General features: G+C 41.5%; 2 protein-coding genes and 1 long non-coding RNA gene across 4 annotated transcripts; 2 read left to right on the top strand and 1 right to left on the bottom strand.

Annotated features, from left to right (window-relative positions):
• Positions 1 to 1,518: 1,518 nt before the first annotated feature.
• Positions 1,519 to 7,097, bottom strand: LOC148374363 (uncharacterized). Its single transcript, XM_088335421.1, has 2 exons — positions 7,042 to 7,097; positions 1,519 to 5,505 (listed from the first exon to the last, which is right to left on the bottom strand). Exons 1-2 carry the CDS (start codon positions 7,063 to 7,065, stop codon positions 3,931 to 3,933), a joined length of 1,599 nt encoding a protein of 532 aa, XP_088191547.1. The 5' UTR covers positions 7,066 to 7,097; the 3' UTR covers positions 1,519 to 3,930.
• A 3,108-nt stretch (positions 7,098 to 10,205) lies between these two features.
• cldn1 (claudin 1) lies at positions 10,206 to 21,407 on the top strand. Of its 2 annotated transcripts, none has more exons than XM_088335335.1 (4): positions 10,206 to 10,593; positions 16,469 to 16,633; positions 18,595 to 18,679; positions 18,759 to 21,407. In XM_088335335.1, the coding sequence occupies exons 1-4, from the start codon at positions 10,371 to 10,373 to the stop codon at positions 18,904 to 18,906; spliced, it is 621 nt and encodes a 206-aa protein (XP_088191461.1). In that variant the 5' UTR covers positions 10,206 to 10,370; the 3' UTR covers positions 18,907 to 21,407. The 2 variants fall into 2 exon arrangements, with proteins under 2 accessions (XP_088191461.1, XP_088191469.1); XM_088335343.1 differs by lacking the exon at positions 10,206 to 10,593 and adding an exon at positions 15,301 to 15,611.
• Positions 21,408 to 24,321: 2,914 nt separating this feature from the next.
• Positions 24,322 to 25,683, top strand: LOC148374361 (uncharacterized). The gene is made up of 3 exons (XR_015852921.1): positions 24,322 to 24,542; positions 24,640 to 24,728; positions 25,530 to 25,683. It is a non-coding gene; the product is annotated as an uncharacterized LOC148374361 (long non-coding RNA).
• The last annotated feature ends 1,700 nt before the right edge of the window (positions 25,684 to 27,383 follow it).

Here is a 27,383-nt window from a genome sequence, read left to right as displayed (position 1 = left end):
GTAAGGGCTACACACTACTAACTTGGCCTCGTAGGCCACTATAACTAAACTTTGCAAGCGGGCAAAACAAACCTTGCTTTAAAACCCTCAGGTTTCACATTAAAATGTACAATCTAGCCATTAATTTTCCCCATGAGGATTCCTCACCAAACAAAAGCTTTGCAAGACATCTGAAACCGCAACTAACTTTCTTCACGAATCTATTAGGACCAGTAGGGAAGGTCATATTCTTGCCCGGGGCACTCAGGCTCGGATGACCTCTTTGTGGCCTTGTCACCTCACTCCACGCTGGACACTCTAAACTCTGTGGGAACCTCCTCCCTCCTTGTACTTCTCACAGCTTTGTGTTCTTTCGGACATTGTTTGTCCCGCCAGATAAAGTGTCCTGCCCTCTTTTCTTACAGAAGCTGTGCGGAGCGCTTACTGCCCACTGAGCGGGTTCGGACCAGGGGGTTAACGTTCGCTTTTTATCTGACATCACAGGAAATCTCTCGGGACCTGCTGCCACAAGTCGGGCCGGTGACAAGCGCTGATGGATGCCGATAACTCTATTGAAGCCTTTTCAGTAAAACTGTATCATTCTCAGCACTCTTTCGGAATAAATATACTGCATGAGAATGAGACAATACTCTGAAGTGACGTAAGGGACTCTTGCTCTTTAAAATTCATAAATCACACAAATGGGCCTTGTTGAGTTTTCATATATAATGTTAAACGGACACTGCATAATATTTGACCACTAATGAGTAGTGTTACCCACAACAAATGCTACAAAGCACAAGGAAGAATAAAAACTAGGGAGACTCAAAGTGAGCAAAAAGCACAATATTTATTCTCATTCCCCCCCAGCCTTACCAAAGTTTTTGGTTTCTGGTTGTACCAGTAGCAGTAAGATAGCAGACAATCATGTCACCTCCTTCTATGTAGGCCTAATATTAAGTAAAATAAATTGCAATTTCTTAACCCACGTGCATAAAAATGCACTTTTTTATGAAAGTGCATGTATTTTTTTCTTAATATTCAAGTCAGTGTTTTTTAAATAAAAGAAGTTGGTTTTACCACTAGGAGGCACTAATTGATACACTATGTTCCTTAAAAAAAGGTGAAATAATCTATCTAAATCTATCTAAAGTACTTTATAAATCCTGGTGTGTGTGTGTGTGTGTGTGTGTGTGTGTGTGTGTGTGTGTGTGTGTGTGTGTGTGTGTGTGCTTTTTAGCACTCGTTTTTGGTTGTACTACTTAATACAGCGACATTAAGAGGTCAAATTTACACAGTGTCCCATTAAGGGGGAAGCCAGCCCCCCAACCAAAAAAAATCTTTACATTTGAAATATATGTTTTTCTCATTGTTTTTGTTTCACAGAGTGAATGAACCAAAATTATCTATTAAAATAAAAATTAAAATAAGGTGGCGGGATATTTCAAATACATTTAAATTCCATTTATTTCTCAGTGGAAAACATAACAAGATTTTCTAATTGTAGTTATTGAATAATTTCTTGGTGTTTTAACATTATTAATATATTCAAATATTTTTTAAACACATGTAAATTTTAATATTTTTTTAAATGAAACCGTTTTCAAATAAATCCAACCATTCAAAATGTATATGAATCCATTTTAATAAGTATTTTAATGAAACTTTAATTCCATTTTTTCATTATGAAATACATGCAAAATATATAAATGATATTCGGTTAGTATAATACCATTCTCTTCTTTCCGAATCAACGAAAAAGTTGTGAATTGGATTTTGAGTGTGCACTTCTCTGGTCGAGTAAGGATTACGTCCTGCGGAGGTCAAGCCTTCACACTTGTTTTGTCCTTTGAATTGCGATGTCATTGCGCAGGACAGACGAGCCAATCCACCCCTCTGACCTTTGTCCCTTATTAAGCGCGGGTTAGCATGCCGTAATCGAGGTGGAGCCATCTGTGTGCCTTGTTGTGTCCATGTTTGTCTCCTCCCTGCTGCCTTTTTGCATCTTTATACCTTCTCGCTATTCACAAGCACCGGGCTGAACAGAGAAGGTTCATGGGATGATGAGAGGCCAGTTGGACCTTTTTTACACAGGATTTTCTCAATGACATTACTTTGTTTTTCGAAAACAGACAGTCCTACTCGGGTGGAGTTATTTATTTTCCGTTGACAAACAGATTCTCTAAAAAACTCAAACCAAAGTCAGCCGATGCTGCAAAAGGAGTAAAAAGGGAGCCAGGGATAATGATTGCTGACAATGCTAGCTTCCAAAGTGTTATGTACAAGTAAAGAGGTCTCCAATGAAAAAAACAAAATCTGAAGAATCATTTTGGAAATAACTTGCATAAAACTGTCCGTATTCATGCGTGGACAGCATCAAGTACCAGTATAGTCAGGTTTAGGGTTAGATACTATATATTGATAGATACATTTAGTTTTTTTTTCACTGGTGCCATGAAGAACTGGACTTGTAAGTGCAGGATTGTATAATAAATGCTAACTCTGGTGTACTGGCTAAAAATGTGTACTGGTCGATTTCTTTGTGACGTTTCCATTTTAATATTCTGACCCCATGGCAAAGTGGCCATGGTTGTATCCATCAATATAAAGTATAAGTCCATGCTTCCAGCAAGCAACGTACAGTCACAACTTGAGGAGAAAAACAAGCACGGTACTTAGTTGATTTTGGTGAAATAGTGTTTTATTTAATGTCAAAATTGCAGAAAACGATGTCTATCTATCATCACAAACGCAACTTATACGAGCTATTTGTTAGTCACCCGTCCTGTAAACGATAAATTCGGCTTGGTCCAAAAATCTGATTTCTGATTCAAGTTGCACTATTACATACACGTAAATGTAACCACTATCTGACCTTTTGAAACTTGTAGAAAAAGGTTCATCCCCCCACCCCCTTGTGCTTCTAATCTGCATCTTTGTTTATTTGCAGAATTGAGTGAAACTCGGAATACATCTGGCAACTCTTCACAAAACCTTGTATGAAAACCAATTGTAAAGGAATCTATCGAGTAGAGTTTCTCAACCTTTTTGACCATGGCACACTTTTGTTCATTGAAAAGCTCTCAAGGCCCGTCAAAAGCAAAAACAAATAAAAAATAAACTATTCGTGGCTCCATGTTATCTATTGACTTTTTTTTTTTTAAATTAAGCCAACATTAACAAAAGGTTAGCAACATAAAGTTGCTCTCATTATTGGTTGTCACCTTGACTAATTGAGGTAAAACAGGTTTCTTTGTTTTGGTGGGAAATTGTTTTTGTCTGGAATCTGGATGGATGTACTCACCACTAGAGGCAGCTATTGTATCACTATTAGTGATTCTTCACTTGGAACCAACTACTGCGCTTGCCCTGATGACTGTTATCTGCAACTCATTCAGGTTTTGTGTGCCAACTATTGCAATTATATAACATTTCTAACACGTTAGTATACCATCTTTTTACCTTTTGGGGAAGAGTTCAGCAGGGCCACATGAGCAAAATAATTTGCCACTGGAACATAAACAGGCTATTAGTCACTCATATATATTGTAGCATTAATTTACTCCTTTTTTATGGGATCTACAATATTAAAAACTAGCATACTTATCCGCCAGTGGAATCAGATTATTCTCGTTATTTTGGTGTTGTTTAGCAGTTCAAGATCAAAAGTCTTTATTGAGCAACATAACTACCTCATTAACAGTTATTTGTTAAAAAACAAACAAAAAACAATCCGCTACAACCTCCTGAGACAGAAGAGTATTATGCTTACAGGAAGGTACTCCAGTTAATGTAAAATAACAGAGACACTCAATAAAGGCTTCTTTTTTTTTTTTTTTTGCAAATGATTGAATTTGTTGTCACCAACTTGATAAAATTGGTCAATTTCCTACTGCACCCCTGGTATCACAGAGCAGTGGCATAGCAATATGGTGGTTGAGAAACTCCGGTCTATGGCATAGGCGCTGTAAATTCTGTCGAATTGGTGTACTGAGAACAGTTTTTTTTCCAAATGTGCTCTTGAACACTGCCATTGCGCTCCAGAAATTGTATTTTTACCATCAGCGGAGAGCATATTTCCACTTGGCACTTTATAAACAGTGATTCACCAGACTTTCGAAGGATACAGCCGCTCAGGTCGGTCGTTTCGTTTAACGGCAAACGGCACAGAAGTTCGTCTTTGCCTAAGGACGTCACTGGTCTCCTCCGCAGGAAGTCTGGATTCTCGCACTGCACTCGGTCTGGCATCTCAATGTCTTGGTTGTTGTTAAGCACCAAATCATGAACATACCACATGTGGCAGTCGCACTTCCAAGGGTTTCCGTGCAGTCGCATGATATGCGGGAGAGTAAAGTGGTCGACGAGGCCCAACGGGAGGTTTTGCAGTTGGTTGTCGGACAGGTAGAGTTGCTGAATGAACTCCTGGTCGTGGAACAATCCGGAATCCAGCTGAGTCAGACGGTTCTTATGGAGGTGGATCGTTTTGATGCTTTTGAGGTCGGCGAAAATCCTGTCTGGTAACTCTGTCAGCTGGTTTTCAGAAAGATCTAGATTTTCTAGCGAGGTGATGTTTCTAAAAACGTCTTCAGGAAGTCTCGACAGACGATTGGATGACAGGAGAAGGTCCGTCAGGGATGTCAGTGTTTGTAAAAAGGACACATCTGCCAATCTGTTTCCTCTGAGATCCAGATAAGTCAAATTGGACGCAGCATTCCCAAACACTTTTCCACTGAAAGTTATGAGACTGTTTCTGCGGAGATTCAGCACCTTTAGTTTGGTGAAAACGGGAAAGACTCCATCAGTAAGTTCTGATATTTTGTTTCCCTCCAAATGGAGCTCCATCAGCTGCCCAAGGTCATAGAAAGTGTCGGATGAAATATTTCTGATTTGGTTGTTGTTCATCTGAAGAATCTCCAGGCCAGACAAGCCAGAAAATGTGTCTCTTTCCACTGCCATGATTTTATTCAGCGATAAATCCAACATTTGCAGATTTTGAAGGTACCTAAACAATAATGTGGGTAAACTTGATACCATGTTACCCTTCATCTGAAGGCTTTCTAAAAGTTTTAGCGAGTTAAACATACCCGGGAGAATAGTCTGGAACTTGTTATAGTTAAGCTGTAGCTTGGTGAGATTGCTCTGCTTGAAAAAGGTCCCCAGAAACAAACGGTCCAGCCAAGGGTTCCCGCTAATCTCAAGTTCTTCAAGACCCGAAAGGTTTCGAAAAGCCTGCGAATGAATACTTCGCAGTGGGTTGTTGAGCAAAATAAGTTTGTTGAGTTGGGGACTTTCTTCAAAGGAGGTGGGGAGCAAATACTGCACAGCTGATGTCATGATGATGACCTCTTTCGCCTCTCTAGAAATGTTCTTGGGCACCGATGTCATGTGTTCATCTGCACAGAGGACTTGGGCCGGCGTGAAGCACTGGCATTTCTGTGGACACGTGATGTGGGACAACACGGTGAATTTAGGACACAGAAGCAAAAGCCAGACCAAAATTGGATATGGTCCGCTTTCCATTTTCCCCTAAAAAACAGAAGGTTTATTAACAGGTATCGATTACGTAGTTTTTCCCCTTTGCCTTTTCTCTTTTGTTTTTCAATTGCCAGTTTTTAATGAGATTTTTAAGTTTGGTGGGCGTGATTTTTTTGAGTGTTCAACCCAAACTGCTTTAAATCAGTGGTGTCAGACATTCGGCCCGTGGACCGGGTCAGGCCCGCCAACAGGTTCAATCTGGCCTGTGAGACAATAGTGAGAGAAACACAACAAAAAATATGACCTGCAGTTTTATATATGTCCACTGAAACTGACCAAAGATAGGCCATTCCATCCATCCATCCATTATCTGCACCGCTTATCCTCAGTAGGGTCGCGGGGGAGCTGGAGCCCATCCCAGCTATCGCAGGGCACACAGGGACAGACAATTCGCTCGCTCATTCATACCTTGGGACAATTTGGACCGGCCAATTAACCTGACATGCATGTTTTTGGAATGTGGGAGGAAACCGGAGTGCCCGGAGGAAACCCACGCAAGCAAAGGGAGAACATGCAAACTCCACACAGGAAGTTTGATCTCACGACCTCAGAACTGTGCCGCACACGTGCTAACCACTGCGCCGCCATGCTGCACCAAAGATAGGCGCCATTCGCAAAACAAACTTTGAAGAATCACCCAATGTTATTTTACTCAGAATATAAGTCACAGACACGCTTTTTAAGGCAAAACGATTGCACTCTTGTGTGGTGGGTGCATGCCTCTTTCAACTGCAGCATTTGCTACTAAACTTCTGTATTTTGACGCCCACGTGTGCACATAAAAGTCTCAGATTGTCTTCAAATTGTAGGGCGCGCCCTATCGGACAGTGCACCCAGTTTCTCATGAAAAGCTGCATATGGAGAACTGTCCAGTGCCCTTAGGTTTGGACACACGCTCCAGAGAATGGGAAGTCACAGGTTTGAGCCTTGGCCAAGTCAAGACTTACGCTAAAATTGGGTGAAATCTGATGTTTTTGTTCACATTTGCAGCTAAAAGTAAGTAAAAGTCTGCTACGTTGCGTTGCTCACAGCACTCAAACGGTAACATGTTTTTACACACACTTACGGAGTAAAGCATCCATGAATTGCAATTGGCATGAAATTAGGGTCTCGTCTCCTATCTCTATTTGGTGACAGTGGGCTGTCGGTCCAGTACCCTTTCTGGTCTGTAGTCGCCCTCTAGCGATTCATGAAAGAATCGTTGGAGCCAATGTACAACTTATATACTGTAATATTTGTGGCACAAGCTGGCAGTTCCGATGTATTAAACTTTCGAGTACAGTACATTTGAATTAAGTCATTTGAACTGTGTTAAGAGTACGAATTCATGAAAATAGCACATAATGTTGAAGCAGTGTCAGCTTTCAGTAGGAGTTATAGTACAGATTCATTATAAAGTCCATATAGTTTAAAAAAAAAGCGTGAATAAATGCAATCAGAATGCATTTGTATTTTGTCGTTTGCCACAATTGTTTCACAATTGTATAAGTTTCACAATTGTATAAGCTACGATACAGTTCAACTCACCTTTCTTGCCTGATCTTGGAGCATAGAAATGAAATTCAGCAAGCAGCTGACTGAAAAGCAAATAACACACAGCAAGTCGGAATTGGGCAAGAGCAAACCTTTGGTCGCTGGCCAGTCAGTCAATTCCTTTTACCCTTAATACAGCCACTTTCAATTACTGTATTGGTTACGAAAACGAATATGACAAGCTTCAAAAAGAAAACATTTAACAAGCCGATTGTTTGCAGTTTTGGTCACTACTTTGACGGAGTACTTTGTAATTTATGATTTATATTACAAAGTGAATTTACCTTGTTATCAGTGTTTAATCCACTGCCTTATGAAGACAGCGTCAATGGTTATGGTATAAATCAGGATAGGTCTAACCATGGGCCTAACCAGCCTGTTTTTGGGGGTGGTTTGTAGTGGTGTTTTTGTTGTTAATCAAGTCTTTACGTGCAATCACGTAACAATTTGGCTGGATTTGGTTTCATTGTGGACATCACCAGTAGCCACATTATAAGTCACCGAAACAGATTCAGCGTTGTGGTGGAGTGTCTATCTTGAAACTAGGAGGTCAGGCGTTTAATCCCTGACCAAGTACTACCAAAAACACAAATGCAATTAGGTAATAATATTTACAAGTACAAAAAACTGCATTTTATGAAATTACTCACGTTTTGTGAATTTATTTATTTGGATGCATCAGACAGTTCTGTATCTGATAAAAAAAAAAACATTGACTTAAGCAGTTATGGCGGTAAGGTCTGTGTCTGGTGAGGCACAGTCAGATTTCCAAATGAATGAACAGAAATCTTATTCATCATTTGACTGTAAGAGCAAGAAAGCAATATATAAATTCTAGCATAGAGAAGAACGTGTTATTGTCTTGAGATCCAAGACTGCTTTGTTTTGAATAAAAGCATCAATAGATAAGGTAATTCTTTATTCAGAAAAACATACACACAACAAGAAAAAAATGTATCGAATGGCTTTACCTACCGTTAGCTTGCTAATACTATCACTAATAATATTGTTTTTGGCTGAAGTGTGGGCGAAATCAGAATCATTAGTGTCACTATTGCCCTGTGCCATGAAGCAAAGGAATTGCGTGCCTCATTCTGCATCTTCGATTTTCAGACCGGTACTATGTTACATAGTAATAGTTACATTGTAATATTAATAATATACAGTGGAACCTCGGTTCTCGACCATAATCCGTTCCGGAACCCTGTTCGAGAACTGATTTGTTCAATCACCAAAATCGATTTTCCCATTAAAAATAATGTAAATCGTTTTAATCCGTTCCAACACCCTGAATGTTTACCATGAATGTTTAACGTAAACATGAAGCTAACCAAGGCTAATCGTACGTTCGCGTTAGCGTGATCTTCGGTACGAAAGATTACACTGATATGAACGTGTAAAAATAAAAAAATCAGGTCGTTTACAAGTCATTTAGCACCACAAGTGGCTAGCGCTTCATTGGAAAGGGGGCTCCGTTCCAACACCCTGAATTTTGGGCTCAGTTCCAACACCCTGAATGTTTACCTCGAATCAAAAAGCTAACCCAGGCTAATCGTACGTTCGCGTTATCGTAATCTTCCGTGCGAAAGATTGCGCTAACACGAACGCTTAAAAAAAAAAGATAAAGAAAAGAATTATGAATAGGATTTCTTACCTTTGTGGTGGTCAGCAGAAGGCGCATGCTGTATTCCCTCGCAAAATCGGAAACTCTTTCATATTTAGCTATTATGTCTTTCTTAAAGGCAATAGTTTTCCTTTTTCACCTGTCCTGCTTGCACCGACCTTCTTCTGAGGCATAGTTAGGGGCTAAAACACTCCGTTCACCGATATTAAAAGCGAAAGCAAAAAAAGGGAAGTGCGCACGTGATAACAGTTGGTCACGAGGGGTGGGGGCGATCCACACGATCTACACCCGTACGCCACTCAGCATCGCACTCTAGCGTACGCACTCAGGTATTACCGGCGTTCGAACTCCAAATTTTTGACCGAACAGCGAAGCAAGAATTTCTCGAAATTTTTGGTCGAACTCCGATTTGTTCGAACTGAGAGGCGTTCGAAAACCGAGGTTCCGCTGTATATAGTAAAATGTGAATGTTAAAAAAGTGTGACATTAATCAAGAGGGAACTTTAACAGAGTATAAATATTACCATTTAATATACTTTGAAATTTGTATTTCCATTTTCTCTCTCTCTCTCTCTCTCTCTCTCTCTCTTGGATCAGTGAGAAAAACTTGTCAAGTTTGTTGATGAAACATCAGAGCCATCATAAAAAAGGTCCTGCAGTGTCTACACTTCCTGAAAGTCCTCGGGACTGACAACCTAGACAGTAAGCTTCTGATGACCTTCTACCACCCATCCTTTGAGAGCCTGCAGACCGGCGGCATTTTCACCTACAGTAGTATTGGAGCTGAACTGGGGTGCACACAATGAGGCATTGAAAGCAGCCCTTTTCCCTCTCTGATGGACATCTACTCCAATGGTGTCTTAGCAGAGCCCAAAACATCATTCAGGACAGGTTACATCCAGCTTCCCCGATCTTTGATCTGCTGCACTCTGGAAGGTGCTTCAGGTGTATCAGAGCAGGAACTCACAGAGTGAGGAACAGATTGCTTCTGAAATCCCTTACCACCTTGAACTCCCACCTGAAGCATTCATGAGCATGATGTTCCATACATCTGCCTCTGTGAATATGTACCTATTTATATATGAAATGAAATGAAATGATCTGCATCTATATAGCGCTTTTCAAGTCAAGACTTCCCAAAGCGCTTTACATTGTGCTTCACATTTCCCAATAGCGGCCGTGCAGCCATGTAAGGCGCTAACCTGCTTATTGGGGGTATTAGGGCTTCAGTGTCTTACCCAAGGACACTTCGACATGCAACACTATTAACATATTGGTTTTTAACGTTTTTGATAATTTTTCTCATGTTTACCGTTTTTATTGGTTTTATTTGTACTGAAACTGCTGCACCGTCACTCTGTAGATTTGTATTTTTATTGGCTAGCTTATAATGGGGAATAGGCCAATCACAGTCACCTACAGGCACAAAATGGAAAATAAGCAATTTGATTCCTTGCAGAATGCCATCATGGCCACTAGAGACTCATGCACAACTAACCTGAAATGCACCTCCCTTTTTTCCAGGTCACTCCCCAAGAGGCACAGCTCAATAAATCAAAAGTGTGTGCTAGTGTGTGACAAAGAAGGAATAGAAACACCTAGCTCATTTGTTTCATATTTCCAACTCTTGTATTATTTCAATTTATACCTGAATTTGATTTTGTTTGTATTGATATTTTTTTTTCTGTGGATTTGCAAGATGGCCAACTCTGGAATTCAACTTCTTGGTTTCTCACTGGCCTTTGTGGGCTTCATTGGCTCCATTGCATCCACCATCATGGTGGAGTGGAAAGCATCGTCCTACGCAGGGGACAACATCATCACAGCTCAGGCGCTTTACGAAGGCCTTTGGAAATCCTGCGCGTCCCAGAGCACGGGGCAAGTTCAGTGTAAAGTGTATGATTCACTTCTTCAATTACCAGGTAATATTTTATTGCATGACATTTTCTTTTCACAAATATAATCTGATTGCAAGGGAAGAACTAGGTTGAAATGCACACTTTTTGGGAGCAGAGGCATGTCCCATGAAAGAATTCTATGTGCTTTTAAACCTTGCTTTCAATCTGCATACATGTAGAGACATGTCAGTCGAATACCTCATCCAAAAGCCCCAGAAGTGGGTGGGTAAGAGAAGGAAAATGGAGAGCAAAGTTGAAAAAAAAACAAAAAACAAAACCTTACTATGTTCTCCTCATCTTGACCCAAACACAATACAGTGACCCCTCGTTTACCACAGGGGTTACGTTACAAAAAGACCCTGTGATTAATGAAATTCGAAAAGTAGAAAACCTTTAATTTTTTTACAATTAATAGACAGTAACATACAAGATGCTTAAGGTTGAAATCAACGAACAAACTCTTACATGCCCAAACATTTCCTCATCCAATACAAGTGCTCTATACTGTGCCTGTAAACATTTATTTATTTGTTTTTACCAATTCGTCCTCTTTTGAGGAATATTTAGCCTACGGGTCACCAAACTACAGCCCATAGGCCACATCAGGCCGGCCAACGAATTTTATTCTTCCCTTAACACAATGCTGAGAGAAGCATGAGAAAAAAACAAGCCTCTTTAATCCAAACAATGAGTTGCAGTTTTTAATACGTCCACTGGATAACAAAGCCACGCGCAACTCCTTCCGCTATAGCTGTATATGCTGAGTACCATTTATCAAACGGAACATTTGTGCTAGGTTGAGAAATTTGTATTTCCTTTACATAGCCGAATCCATACCTGGAGGTCACTGCCATGTTTTTCTGCCTTCTTGCTGCTAAGCTGTGCTCATTTTCATTCACATTAGGCTATACAGTGCCATTTAGTAGTCAAATTACACAATATACCATTAAGGCAGTAAGATTGCATTCTTCTGGATTTCTTAGACTATGTCCCTTCGTGTAACATTGAACATTGAAGTAACTGTCTACATTTTTCTGGTATTTTAAATTAATTATATTTATCAAGAAATTAAATTTCATACAATAAAATACGGGCAGCACGGCGGCGCAGTGGTTAGCGCATGTGCGGCACAGTTCAAGTCATGGGAACCTCCTGCGTGGGTTCAAATCCAGCTCCAGACTTCCTGTGCGGGGTTTGTATGTTCTCCCCGTGCTTGCGTGGGTTTCCTCCGGGCACACCGGTTTCCTCCCACATTCCAAAAACATGCATTTCAGGTGGATTGGCCGGTCCAAATTGTCCCTAGGTGTGAATGAGCGAGTGAATTGTCTTTCCCCGTGTGCCCTGCGATTGGCTGCCAACCAGTTCAGGGTGTCCCCTGCCCACTGCCCGGTGATTGCTCGGATGGGCTCCAGCACCCCCGCGACCCTACTGAGGATAAGCGGTGCAGCTAATGAGATGAGAGATGAGACAATAAAGTACTTCTGAAGTAGCCCTATTGCGTTGAGTTTTTCAATGCAAATGATCAAAATTGGTGCTGGACAAAACATGCTGACTGCAAAAGGCTAACAGGAAACAAACACTGTGAAAAGGTGAAGCAACTGGAAGTTTCACAATATCCTGCAAGTCAAATGAAAATACTACAAAGGCGAGCTACAATAGTGTCAAGAACTGCAAATATTTCATGGAGGGTGAATTTATTGAAGACTCTACAAACAATGCCCGGCTGATTAGTCGGCCTTCACAAATCTGGCGGGCTTTCTGAAAAGGTTGGACACCCCTGGTTTAAGGTGTTCGATGAGAAATTCTAAATTTGGGTAATCTTGGTTTACTAAAACTGTTTCATTACTATTTCAGTTTCAGGACAGGTCATCTACTCTGATTTAGTTTGATAAAACCATTAGTAGTTGCAAAATTTACTTTTTATGCGTACCGATAGAATTTTAGAATCATCCTAAATCTGTTTTTGTGTCAGAATTTAAAGTCACACAATAATACACTTCATATTTAATCTTAAATGAAAATTCAAATAAATTTCAAGAAGGTTCATTCAATAAGCAAAGAAAACACTATTTCAATGTGCTCCAGATTGGAGAATCCCGAATCCATGGGTATGTGCTTTAAGCACACGCTGGTGTCTCAAAGTTTAGCAGCCCACAGTCAAAACTAAAGAAATAATTCAATTCAATTTTTGGATTCCTAGTTTGGGTAATCCACCACTTGGTTAACCGAGACCTTGATGTGGAGTTTTATGATCAATCAGATCCTTTTTTGTCATGAACCAGAACAGACTCACGGATCCAATAGCGTTAGTTTCTGAGTTTTTATTAGAAAGGATCGTTGGAGCAGGCGCTTGTTGGTCGATAGCCTCATCGGGCGGAACGGCAGCTCCGTGACGGAAGACGTAAGGTGCAGCGTAGCGGGTAAGTCGATGGCCGGGGCGGGAGAGTAGGTCGCAAAACTTGTAACGGAAATAGGTCAAACAACGAGAGGCAGGCATGAAACAGGCAAGAGAAGTCGTGGGTACTTTATAATCTGGAGTCACACTCAGAGATACGAGGAGTACACTCGAACATCCATCTCTGGACGCTGACAGCTTAAGTGGGGAACACCATTCAATCAGGAAGCGCGCTCCAAACGATTGCCCCAGGTGGCTTCACTTAGGCAATCACGACAGAACCCCCCTCTCAAGGGACGGCCCCAGAAGTCCCCCAGAAAAAAAAAATAATCCAAGACACGTCACAGGGAAACACAGGTAATCCAAGGGAACAACATGTCATAGGCAAGTCACAAGGAATTCCCCCCCAAAAAATACGTCACCGATAATCCAAAATAGTGCGTCCAGTAGTCGTCCGACGAACCACAGAAGGTCCACAAATACCACACCGGCGATCCCCAGGAATGGATAAACAATCCGTTGGTTAGAACAGAAAAAAGAAATTGCACAGGTAAACGGAGGAATATGTAACAGCACAGTACCTCTCAGAATTCCTCTGAAAGGACGGACACCCCATCGTCAGCATCCGGAGGGGCGGCAGGGGGTGGGTCCGCAGGTGGAAGAGTAGCAGTGCCAGACCCACGAGGACGACCACGGCACGGCGCTGGTTGGTCTGGATGTAGTCGATGGAACTCCGCCACGAGAGATCGGTCCAGGATCTGCCGGGTGGGGACCCATGACCTCTCCTCCGGACTGTATCCTTCCCAGTCGACCAAGTACTGGAACCCCCGACCCCTGCGTCGGGAGCGGAGCAGGCGACGCACCGTGTAGATAGGTTCCCCGTCCAGAAGGCGCGGAGCCGGGGGAGGAGGTGGTATGGGTGCCAATGGGCACCGGCTGACGGGCTTGATTCGGGAGACATGAAACGTGGGGTGCACTCTCATAGACCTTGGTAGGCAGAGACGGACTGCTGAGGAGTTGATAATCCTTTCAATGGGAAACGGGCCTAGATATCTAGGAGCCAGTTTCCTCGACTCAACCCTCAGTGGCAGATCAGCGGATGAAAGCCAGACACTCTGGCCCACATGGTAATTTGGAGCAGGACTCCTCTGTCGATTAGCCCCGACTAAATGAGCCTTGCCTGCCCGGAGAAGTGCGGCCCGGGCACGAGCCCAGGTTCGTCGACAGCGGCGTGCGTTAGCCGTAGCTGACGGGCAGGAGGCTTCCACTTCCTGGCTAGGGAACATTGGAGGTTGGTAGCCATATACGCACTGGAATGGGGACATATTTGCTTCAGCGCCAGAATCGATCAGGGCATGTAAGGACTGAGATGAACCGGAAAGAAGGAGATCGGTCCTCCGGGCCAGTCTATCAGTCTTGGGGGACGAAACTAAAGCTGAGCTCAATCAGACGTCCCCTATGTCCGACGAGCGTTGGCTTTTAACGGGCAATTGACCACCCTATGACCCTCGCCGCCACAGTAAAGACATAGCCGTTCGGAACGCCTTCGCTGGCGCGCTTCAACCGAGAGGGAAGTACGATCCACCTCCATCATCTCATAAGATGTGGTGGACGTGGTTGAGGGGTTCGGTACATTAATAGCTTCTTGAAATTGCCTGGTGACGAATGGGATGGGACTTTCCCTCTCCCAGCGTCTCGCCTGAACCCTACGGTCGATCTGGGCAGTCAAGTCGATAGCTTCGTCAAGTGTTGCCGGAGGAGCGTAGGATACTAATTCATCCTTGAGATAACCGGACAAACTGTGAAGGTAGGCGTCGACCAGCGCCTCTTCATTACAGTGACTTTGGGCTGCTAGCGTAGGAAAGTCGATAGCATAGTCGGCAATGGAACGTCTCCCCTGGCGGATGTTCATGATCGAACGGGCGGCGTCGGCCGATGAGGAACCAGAGTCAAACACTTTGATCATTTCCTGGGCCAGAAGGCTAAAGGAGGTGCATGCTGTCGCCCCCCGTTCAAATGCGTCCGTTCCCCAAAGGCGGGCTCTTCCAGTCAAATGATTTATTACATAAGCCACTTTCGCCACTTCGTTCACGAAATTGCAAATATCAGTCGGCAATTTATGAGGAAGGGGCGGATCTGGGCGGGATCTACACCGAATTTCTCGGGCGAACCCACTCGCGGTTCAACAATGCCGGTGCCGGACTGATCGGGAAGGGGCGGAGCCGGGTTTCGTGGCCGGGTTGTTGGGGAAGTGTTGCTTTGCCCTGATGTTGTTGTTTGCTGTGGAAACATACCGGGAAAACTGGCCCAGTGTTGCTGGTGCTGCCCGAACAGTTGCTGGTGTCGTACTTGCCGAACCAGGGTGGACACGTCATGGGCCATTTGTTGTACCGCGCCTTCGGTGTGCAGTAGGCGCTGTAACGCGGATTGCTGCTCGGCATTTCCACATTCTTCGGAGGCAGGGGAAACTTTCGCTGGATCCATGTTATGGTTCGAGTGTTCTGTCATGAACCAGAACAGACTCTCGGATCCAATAGCGTTAGTTTCAGAGTTTTTATTAGAAAGGATCGTTGGAGCAGGCTTGGGTTGTTGGCGCTTGTTGGTCGAAAGCCTCTTCGGGCGGAACGGCAGCTCCGTGACGGAAGACGTAATGTGCAGCGTAGCGGGTAAGTCGATGGCAGGGGCGGGAGAGTAGGTCGCAAAACTTGTAACGGGAATAGGTCAAACAACGAGAGGCAGGCATGAATCAGGCAAGAGAAGTCGTGGGTACCTTGTAATCTGGAGTCACACTCATAGATACGAGGAGTACACTCGAACGTCCATCTCTGAACGCTGACAGCTTAAGTGGGGAACACCATCCAATTAGGAAGTGCGCTCCAGCGCGCGAAACGATTACCCCAGGTGGCTCCACTTAGGCAATCACGACATTTTTGGATTCCTAGTTTGGGTAATCCACCACTTGGTTAACCGAGATTTCCAGTCGTCGAAGAAATCAAGGAATTTTCCGGGGAGAGGAAAAAAGCCCGGCCAAAAATCGTCTAATTTAGGTTTCATTGTGAATCACACTGTCACACTGAAAATGAGAGATATTGTTTTCCAAGCAACGTCTTGTTAATAATTGCTATTGATAATCAAAGTTCCTGTCTGCCATGTACGCTGGAGTTCAGGTTCTGCCCGCTACGAGCAATCATGAAAGAAATGCTAATGACACTAGCTATGATGTCTATGATGTCTTTTTTTGGCAAAACTTTATTGAAACTGGTCGATAGTTAAAATAATTTATTTCATTAAATAACTTCTCTATATGATCTAATATTTATTACAGTGTGTTTCATTTTAAATTTGAGTATTTTGTTTGAATGTTGATTTTTTTTTTTTTTTTTCCTAACTTGCTTTTTATAACTCACATTTTAACAGCGGTTACAGAAACATCTAACAAAGTTTGCCACAGCGTTTTGCAAACAAGCTCATCCCCACTTTTGTGTGTTCTTGTCCCTTTTACAGCCATCGTTGTGGGGACACGAGGACTCATGTTGGCGGCCATCTTTCTCTGCCTGATTGCCCTCTTAGTGGCCATGGTGGGCATGAAGTGCACCAAGTGCTTGTCAGACCAACCAAATCAGAAAGACAAAGTGGCGCTAACAAGTGGAATCATCTTGATTATAGCTGGTGATTTGCTCTAAGCACCTGACTTTGGGTAGTTGGCTGGAAGTAGCTAAAGTGGTACCTTACGAGCTTAATTTTTTTCCAGGGACGTGCTCGTAGCTCGAATTATTCCATGATGAAATAATGAAAAATTATATGAAACATTCTCGTTTCTCAAGTTAACCCTAACTACATGTAAAACACATCTTCCTGATCACTACGAACATATCATAGTAATTAACCATTAAAACACAGCAATAAGATAAAAAATATAATGTTACGAAATAAAATGCGAGTTTGTTTTGAGCACCGTAATGAATGTGTTTGCCTGCTGTGGAGGAGGGGCTCCCTCTGGCAGTTGCAAGGAGTCCTGCAGAGCACACACTTGTCAATCACTGTATAAGTATTCCCCATATTTTATATGTGTTTTGTTGTTTTACAATGTGTATGCCATATAATACTTTTTATACGGGAAATAAAAAAAAAAAAAGACTAATCCCATTTTGCACATTCCGGCTCTAATCCGTATCCTCTCTGTCACCTGTAGAAGACGACAACGTCATCGTAGATTGCTAATACTGTATAGCAGAGGTCGGGAACCTATGGCTCGCGAGCCATATATGGCTCTTTCTATGAGTACCTGTGGCTCGGAGACAAATTTGATTGCATGCAAATTTTCTCCATCTCGTCCAAAATGTAAGCTACTAATCCTGTTCAGGTACACACAAAGCCAAACCAAAGCTGATATTCAAGCAGTGCTTGGCAGAATATATAGGGCACGTTTTTTACTACAATTTACAGTCAAGGTGTCACACGAAAAAACAAAAAACAAAAAAACAAAACAAAAAAAAAAACTCGTTCTGGCTGTACATCGCTAAAGAATCCGTTATATAAAACCTCACTATATTATCTCTCTTCAGTGTTCAGATACCTTATGATGAATCCACAGAACACACTGTAAATACGCCAAAACACCGGAAGAGAACTTAAAGTTTTTTGATTGGGTGAGTGGGAGGGATGGGTGGAGCTATGCAAAAAGTGCAAGCACTCCCTCCCATCTCTCGCCCTACGCCGTCTGCACCATAGATAAGCACATCAGGCTCCCTGTTTGCAGAATGTTGGGACGTTTTTACAAAATAACTGCTTACATCTGGTTTTGAAACCAATATGTATGAAAAAAAAGGGTCAAAATGAGTTTAACCGATCTTGAGTAATTGCAAGAAAGACACAAGTTTAAAGTGGTATGTTTGTTGATTTTGGGACACGGGCTCTGGCATTATTCTCTTTTCATTATTTTTTAAATCATCAAAAATAAATGTGCTGAAGACTAAGCTTTTGTCTGGGGCGCGGGTTTAGCAATTTAGTAAATTTGTCTCATAATATATGGTGTGGCTCGTTCCCAAAATAAAATTAATATATTTTGCTTTTATGGCTCTCTGAGTCAAAAAGGTTCCCGACCCCTGCTGTATAGTCTGTCTTGCTGTGAGTAGGTACCGGTTTGTATTCATAAGGTTCATTATCACTTAATAAGGATGATTTAAAATGAATAATGAGGAGAGCAATTGACGAGGTTGACAGATATGAGAGACTGTTGATGATATGTAAGCTTTTACTGTACACTTAAAATGAAAGTTACTATAATTTTAGATAAACGTACACACCAAAAAAACGAAAGCATTATTTTTAAATATTTTTTTTTTGCCTGCGGTAATTTGTATGCGTAAACTGGACAAGCTGATGCTGGCGGTAAGCAGTCACAAGCGGTGAGCTGTCTTGAGTGGTCTCTAGTGGTAGCCTCTGGGACTGCGCGTGAACTGAATTGTCCTTCCCATAACGAGCGAAAATGTTGTTAAAAAAAAAAAACAATGCGGAATTTTGTTTAGAAGTGCTCGTCTAAAGAGGTACCACTGTGTATGGACTTGACTTGCCTTTGGACTTTACTTGACTTTCGATTTTTAAAATATTCCATCCCATTACATTCCAAGGTCTCCTCGCCCTTGTGGGAACGTCCTGGTATGGCCACCGAATAGCTCAAGACTTTTACAACCCTTTCACACCAACCAATTCCAGGTTAACAAACAAAAGTTTTCATACAATGCTACTGTATATTTTGGTCTATGACCTCAATCATGTACAATTTCAATCGCAGGTATGAATTTGGGAGCGCCCTATTCGTGGGATGGGGGGCCGCGATCCTCATCATCATCGGCGGAGGTTTCCTGTGTTGCAACTGCCCCAAAAAGGACTCCCTCCGCTACCCCAGGAGCACCCCCGGCAGCAACAAAGATTATGTCTAAATTAACCTTTTTTAAGCAAAACAAATAGACCATTGCAAATTGAAGCCCATGATTTGTTGTTATAAAGAAGATTGCTTTTATTATAGCACATTATTAAGTTTTCATTGATAGTGGCACTTGAACGCAAGAACAGTTTTTAGGTTCTCCATTGTCATACACTACCATTCAAAAGTTTGGGGACGCTTAAAAAATGCCCCTATTTAAAGGAAAAGCGCTTTTAAAAAATTAAGATAACTTGAAGTTAATTAGCAATACACCTCTTACATTGTTAGCATGGTAACTCACTATTTTAGCTGCAAATGTCTGCTTTTTAACCAACATAGGTGTATAGACGGCCATTTCCAGCAACCAACACACTAGTGTTCTAATAGTACAGTACATTGTGTTGCTAATTACCTAAAAACGGTTTAGCTAGTTAGAGAAGCTACAGTATAAAACTGGTCTTCCTTTGAGCTCGTCAAGTGTCTGAAGCATCACATTTGTGGGTGTGATTATACTTTCAGAACGGTCAGCAAAAGAAAACTTTCATGTGAAACTAGACTGTCTAATCTTGTTCTAAGAAATTAAATAGCCAAGAAATTGGAGATGTCCTACAACGGTGTGTACAACTCCCTTCAGAGACCAGCACTAACCAGGCTCTCACCAGAGTAAAAAGAGAAGTGGCAAGATGCCAAGTACATTAAAGTCTCTAGTTGGAGAAATGGACACTCTAAAGGTCCTCAACTAGCACCCTGGTGATATGGTACTCACAGAACACTAGTGTCAACATCTACAGTGGAGAGGCAACGTCGACATGCTGGCAACAAAGGAAGAGTAGCAAATAACTGGTCAACAAGAGGAAGAGATTCATATGGGCAAAATAACACAGGCATCGGACAACACATATGATAAATTAAAGTGTGACTTTTTCATGGAAAACAAAATTGTCTGGGTCACCCAAAACCTTGGAACGGTAGTGTACATACTGCAAAGGTTGCAACATCAAAAATATAATTCGTAACATACTTTAATATAAAAGACAGAATCATCATCATTATTTTTTACTTTTTAATATTTTTCTCTGCCAAAATCAAAATCATCAAAACAATTGGACAATTTTGCTTGTTCTCAGTACAAATATTCATATTTTATTCCCAAAACAAACTTTTTTTTACAATTTTCTTTTTAAAATATGGTAAAATGAGAAAAGGGACCCTCAACAAAAACAACATATTCTGGCAGTTTGCTAACTTTAAAAATATATATAGATATTTATGTTTGCTTTTTACATTATTCCCTCACTAATTATTGGAATAGTTCGGCAGCAACCTGTACATTTTTAAACTTGAGATTGAGATCATTTTAATCTAATTACGAATGAGGCCAAAAAGTAGGGTGTCACGTATTTATATTTTTTAAAAGCCTTTCATATCCCTAAAGAAGGGAATTGCTACCCTGCTACCTCCTGGTTCGTATCATCATAGCAGCCTCTGTCAACTCATTCATATTGCGTGTGAAAATGCGTGAGTTTCTCAGATGTGTTTTCTTAGATGTGCTCAAAAAACACTTGTTTTTTTTTTCATTATTTTGGACCATACTTGACAATGGCTTCTTCTTACTTTCAACATTTTCAGTCATGTCAAGTCATGTTTATTTGTTTAGCCCTTAATCACAAAGAGTCTCAAATGGCTACACAGACCACAGATTATTGCAAACCACAGACTATTATGACACCATCACCTGATCTAAAACCTACATGAGGGCAAATAATACACAGATATTGTCAACATGAAATCTAGGTTATTTATTTGCTATAGAATAGAAGTGTGTTTTAGAACCAGCAAACAAAAATAAAAAATACGCACGGGCAAGCATGACATTACTCTCAAGCACTCTCTTCCACTCCCCCATTTCTCCTACCTGTTTCGTTTTGCCCAGTACAGCTTTTCTAAAAGTAGGATAAAAGCAGATAGGTGCAGTGCAAAGTAAAGTATAAGGGCTCTTTGAACTCAGTTGGGCAATCCTATCACATACTTGATAGAGAACATATTTATCTTTGGAAAAACTTTGGGACATATTTCTGATTAGTTAAATATTATTTTCATTGAAAAGAACAGTACTTTTCTTCAAAAATGAGGACATTTCTAATCGACCCTGATCTTTTGAACAGTAGTGTGATTTTTTTTTCCATTCAAAGTGGACTGCAGATGAGTTGTGAGGGTTTTCCATACATTTGCAAAGACTTTGTCACATTTATTCCTTATGGCCAAGGATTTATTAAAAGGAATAATACACACATGCACAGTATTAGTTGACAGCATCATTTACCCTCATTATTATTTTTTTTTTGTTTGGTGTTTGGCAATACCCATTGGAATTTGAGACATGCTGTGGTCAACATTTAAGTCAAATAAAGACCACAGCATTTATAGAGCAGGGATTGGTGCATTTTTAAATAAAACAGACTCAAATAATTAATCACGTTATAATTTGTTTTTCGAATAAACAAGTTTTAGTTGATACATGATTGCTCTTTTCATGTTATTCTACTTATTTTTAATATTTGCTTTTGCAGTTATAATGTGCCGAATGACACTGTATCAAAAGCTGGGTTACATTTTCTTTAATGAGGATCTGTGAGGTTTTTCCGTTAACATTGAGTGCAATTGCAGAAGTTCTGTGCTAAATTGGGGCCCTTGGCTTTGAGGCTGCCGAAGTGTCCTGGGAAATGGGAAGGGCACCTGACAAAGACTGCAAACATACCTCGACCCGTCCATTCCTGTCCAGGCACGCCAGTTCACAGCAAAAATAATGTTATGGTACAGAGCCGAGTCACTTGATCGCACACGAGATTTTGTGCCAAACAGAAGTTGCCTTCCAACTTTAACGTTGTCTTACAAAGATAGCACACAAAGGGGAGGAAATCATTGGCTTCCATTATCAACGGGTAAAAAGTACAATAGTTTGTAGTCCCGGTTCTGATGGTTGATCAAGTCAAAGTTAATTCATGTTTATTTGGTTATTGTAGATTGTAGTATTTGGTTTTATTTTTATATATATATATATATATATATATATATATATACATATATATATATATATATATATATATATATATACATATATATATATATATATATATATATATATATATATATATATATATATATATATATATATATATATATCCAGCTACAGACTTCCTGTGCGGAGTTTATATGTTCTCCCCGTGTTTGCGTGGGTTTTCCTCCGGGGACTCCGGTTTTCTACCACATTCCCAAAAAAACCCATGCATTTCAGGTGAATTGGCCAGTCCAAATTGTCCCTAGGTGTGAATGAGCGAGTGAGTTGTCTGTCCCTGTGTGCCCTGCGATTGGCTGGCAACCAGTCTCCTGCCCACTGCCCGATGATTGCTGGGATGGGCTCCAGCCCCCCCGCGACCCTACTGAGGGCAGGACAAAGACTAGGAACCTTCCCGTGGTGTCCTGCGAAGGGCTCTCTCCCGGGGGAGCCTTACGAATCCAACTCAATCCACTCAGACTCGCTCTCTCTTTCTTTCATGGTCCTCTCTCTTTGTCTCTCCTTTTCTCTCTTCCCCCTTTACACTCTTGTCTCTCATTTTCTCTATCCCTCTCTTTCCTACTCTCTCCCCACCTCTCTTACTCTCTTTTCCCCCTTTTGCGTTTTACTCTGTCTGACTTTCTCTCTTTCTATCTGTCCCTCCCTTTCTCTTTCTTCTACTCTCCTCTCTCTGTTCTTCTTAGGACGGGCAACTTCGAGAGCGACCCTGGCCCCCAGTCCAAATGCCAGTGGTGCTTTCGAACCATTCGCTGGGACCACACCCCAATCACCTGTACTACCTGCCCACGGGGCTTCCATAAATCATGCACCGGCCTGTCCGAATGTACTAAGGACTTCAGAGGCTTTGTCTGCTTGGTTTGCTTGGGTCGCACCCCGTCAGGCGTGGCGGCACAGGACAGTCGCAGCCCCCTCTCCTTCGGAAAACTCGGGAGCCTCCCACGAGCGAGTCTAGCGCTACTAAGGATTACCTTAGGCGCCTTGAGTGACTCAACAACGACGACGACGACAACCCTACTGAGGATAAGCGGTGCAGCTAATGAGATGAGATCATGATATATATATATCTCATCTCATCTCATTAGCCGTACCGCTTATCCTCATTAGGGTCGCTGGGGGACTGGAGCCCATCCCAGCCATCTCCGGGCAGTGGGCAGGGGACACTCTGAACTGGTTGCCAGCCAATCGCAGGGCACACAGGGACAGACAACTCATTCGCTCATTCACACCTAGGGACAATTTGGATCGGCCAATTCACCTGAAATGCATGTTTTTGGAACGTGGGAGGAAACCGGAGTGCCCGGAGGAAACCCACGCAAGCACGGGGAGAACATACAAACTCCGCACAGGAAGTCTGGAGCTGGATTTGAACCCACGACAGGTTCCCATGACATGAACTGTGCCGCACAAGAGCTAACCACTGCACCGCCGTGCTGCCTGTGGGTTGTTGTGGTAAATTTTTCTCTTGTGCTTCTCTCAGAATTGTCTCGCGGGCCACATAAAAGAACGTGGCAGGAAACATTTAGCCCATTACAACTCATGTCCTCCTGATATCCAAATTTGAGTAAAATCGCTAATTTCCTTTGTCAATCCTACAATCAAATAATGCAACTAGAAAACATATGTTACAAGTCGTGCGATCCAAAAAAACAAACAAAAAAACAGGCAAAACACAATGCCGCTCCCCCCGTATTTGCAAGAGTTGCAATTCCTCCTGTAGTTCCATGTCTTTCTTTTCACATGTGGTTGCAGTGGGAAAACCAGCACGGTGCCGAGAATATATATATATATATATATATATATATATATATATATATATATATATATATTTTTTTTTTTTTTTTTAATATATATATTTTTTTTTCTTTCTTTCCTGTTGATTGCATGTATTAATAAATCGTTTGTGTTAAATTTTTAAACTTCTCTGCCTGATTCATTGGTTCCATCTCTTGTTACGAATATATATATATATATATATATATATATATATATATATATATATATATATATATATGTTTGAATGTATGTATGTATGTATGAGATTGAATTATATCCTTTTTTAAACTTATTTTATAAATTAGTAAATTTGAGCTTGCTTTGTAAACACTAGACACACACTGAGGCTGCAAGAAAAAATGAATTGGCATGTTATGTTAATGACAATAAAGACAGTCTTGAACCTTAAGAAAAAACAAAACTAACAAAAAACTTTAAACGGAACTGTGAAAAGTATATTTTGCATTTATTCATCTTGTTACAGTCCAGCTGTCTGGTTAGGTTTCTCTCTCTCCACCTCTCGCTTTCCCTTGCGTTTTAGTCACTTCCTCCTGTTGTCAATTGCCCTGATTGCACCTTAATCACCTCTCCTGCTCACGATCCCAGCACTTTTGTTTTTGGGCACGTTTTCCAGTCCGTAGCAATTCTTATCTCATTCTAGCATTGTCTCAGCCTTGTCTTGTACTGAACCCTTGCCTCCTTTCTTGACCACAAATTCTGACCGCCAAACATTTGGACGGTTGCTTTTGCCATTGTGAGTGAGCTGGACCTTGCCCGCCCCTGGACCATGACAACTGCCTCTGGTGATCAAAATACTGTTGCCTCGATTATTTGTACCCAACTTGGACCAAATAAACAACCCATTGTTGCCTTTATCCTTGCTTTTGCATTGTGTCTCAGTGCCACCCCAAACGGCGTCCCTGACACATGTGCTATCTTCGATTGCATAGAGCTTCATCTTATGGTGGCTCTGCATTTAGCTGAAGGCCGTAAGTAACATGATTGAATCTGTTTAAATGTCTTTTTTTGACTGCTGAAGTCGTATTGGTAAGCATTATGGAAAAGCTTATTATATTTATGATTGTGTATGGAGTCAGAGAAATAAAAATCAAACCTAGTTTTACTTACTGTATTCTTTTAGGAATTTAAAACTCTTAAACTGATGAATATAAAAATATGTTTTATTCACAATAGAAGAGAACTTATTATCATAACCCCTCACATGTCAAATGCACAAGGAAATTAAAAAGTGTCATCCTAATGCTGTAAGAAATTTTACAAGTTAAAAAAAACATCTAAGGGATGGGCGGCGCACCCGTATGATGCGGTAGGGGTAAACCAGTGAAAGTTGTCGGGCCCTGCTGTTAAACAAAAGAGTGTGTTGCGTCACCCTGACCCGAGTGACATGGCCGCTTTCTTGTGTCCCGTTTCCTCTGGAGGGACGAAAGCATGAGCAACTTGGGTGCCCAAGTGCTTAACTTGTTTGAGTGTTTGGGCATTTGGGTTGGCCATGGTCCAAAAATATTTGTTTTTTGCTTCTTTTTCCCTTTTTTATTTATTTTATTCATTTTTATATGTGTTTGTCTAGCTGTCGGTCACCCTTCTCGAGAGATATGACCAGGGTAGATGGATGGATAGAAAAAAACACAGTTTAAAGTAATGAGTTAAAAGTATGAAAATAAGTCCTCTTAAATAATAAAATAAAGAACTGAATCATTATTGCCCAATTCTTGTCTAAAGTCTGGTTAACCAGTTTTTTTTGTTTGTTTGTTTTTTGTTTTTTCTTCCAGCATGGATGGTGACAATTACCATTGGGTAGAAGCTGTCTTAAGATAAATTAGTTCTGGACTTGATGGCCCTAAATCATCTACCTCAGGGCAACAGTTCAAACATGTAATGTCCAGGGTGGAAAGTGTCCTTCACAATTTTCTGATCTCTGTACAGTTTATCAAGTGAAGGAAGGGGCAGTCAACAATTTTCTGTGCTGTTCTGAACATGTTATTAAAGGGACAGTGTGTCATATTTAGTGTTCCCTTTGCTGTAAATTTCCTTATAGGTGCAGCAGTTTTAGATGACATTTATTTGAAAAGAATTAGACATTTCCACTGTAGAATTCCATAATCCTCATACAAAAACCTAGAGACGGTCGATACAAAAAGAGTAAAGTAACGTTTATCTGTTTAGCCTAAATCACTGAAGGCCTCAAAAGGCTTCCCAGACCAACATGTTATTATACCTTAATCTGAAACTTACATGGGGACAAGGAAAATCTCAAAAACCTCAAGATAAGGAAAATGAATAAGTGGTACTAAAAACATTCAATCAGTAAAAACAAACACAAAAAAAAACATTTCATGTATTTTTGCCTTTCATACCCATGTTATTTTTTTTTTATAATCATTCATCGGTCGTGAAATTTGTTTTTATTTTACATAGCAGAATTCATACTTAGTAGTCACCGTCATGTTTGGCTGGTATCTCTCTGCTACGCTGTGCTCATTTTAGGTGAGAATGGCATCGAGCAGAAGCCGGAATGGGAATTTGTTCTATTTTGGTTGGTATCATGATGCAATCAATCAACATTGGGTGCCTAATTGCGACGGAACCATCTGGGGCCAGCAGTGAGAGTTAGACATTATGCTGTCATGAAACTGATCGGGAAGTAGGAACTCATTTGCGTAGACGTCCTCACACTTTAATTGAGAAAGACAAGTTGTCCAAAACACAAACGGACCAGACCAAAAAACAAAACGGGTCAAACACAGGCAAAACGACAAACTAGACATTTCCAGAAGTAAACAGAACTTGCAAATCTCTCAGAATGTTACACCAAAGTGCAACAAAGTCCAACAAGTATAACCAAGCATAAACAAGTTTTCAACAACGATCTGGCAAAGCGCAGTTCAAAAGAAGCACGTTTAAGTACCCACAGGAGTAATCAGAAAATGCGAGTCAGCCGGTGTCAAGGGGCGGTGCCAGCTGGGCGCCATGGCAACCGTCCAGAACCTGACATATACGTCTGAAGGGAGTATGGTGCAGTGATGTCAACTTTTAAAACATCAGGGCAGCACGGGGGCGCAGTGGTTAGCGCTTGTGCGGCACAGTTCATGTCATGGGAACCTCCTGCGTGGGTTCAAATTCAGCTCCAGACTTCCTGTGCGGAGTTTGTATGTTCTCCCCGTGCTTGCGTGGGTTTCCTCCGGGTACTCCGGTTTCTTCCCACGTTCCAAAAACATGCATTTCAGGTGAATTGGCCGGTCCAAATTGTCCATAGGTGTGAATGAGCGAATGAGTTGTCTGTCCCTGTGTGCCCTGCGATTGGCTGGCAACCAGTTGAGGGTGTCCCCTGCCCACTGCCCGGAGATGGCTGGGATGGGCTCCAGTTCCCCGCGACCCCAATGAGGATAAGCGGTACGGCTAATGAGATGAGAGATAACTCAGCTCTTATTTTTGTGATCTTTTGGCCCTATATTGGGAAAATGGTCAAGTTTTGCCAAGAGAGCGCCCTCTACGGCCTTCGGTGAACCATGTGTCTCTTCAAGTCTTTCCTAGATGAGTTGTAGTGCATCAGACGGCTGATTTAGATTTACTGCCTTCATGCGACAGCATGCTTGACCAACTTTGGGCCCACTGATTTTATCAAA

This window comes from Urocampus carinirostris, chromosome 1 (assembly GCF_059441175.1).
Source record: "Urocampus carinirostris isolate Australia breed hairy pipefish chromosome 1, RoL_Ucar_1.0, whole genome shotgun sequence".
Classification (NCBI taxonomy): domain Eukaryota; kingdom Metazoa; phylum Chordata; class Actinopteri; order Syngnathiformes; family Syngnathidae; genus Urocampus; species Urocampus carinirostris.
Note: the sequence above shows the minus strand (reverse complement) of the source record. Positions and strands in the feature narration are given on the sequence as shown.

Coding starts and splice junctions, on each gene's coding strand:
- LOC148374363 (XM_088335421.1), bottom strand. CDS start 7,065: ATGCTCCAAGATCAGGCAAGAAAG. Junction 5,506..7,041: donor TCCAAGATCAGGCAAGAAAG/GTGAGTTGAACT, acceptor TCTGTTTTTTAG/GGGAAAATGGAAAGCGGACC.
- cldn1 (XM_088335335.1), top strand. CDS start 10,371: ATGGCCAACTCTGGAATTCAACTTCTTGGTTTCTCACTGGCCTTTGTG. Junction 10,594..16,468: donor TTCACTTCTTCAATTACCAG/GTAATATTTTAT, acceptor TCCCTTTTACAG/CCATCGTTGTGGGGACACGA. Junction 16,634..18,594: donor AATCATCTTGATTATAGCTG/GTGATTTGCTCT, acceptor TTACATTCCAAG/GTCTCCTCGCCCTTGTGGGA.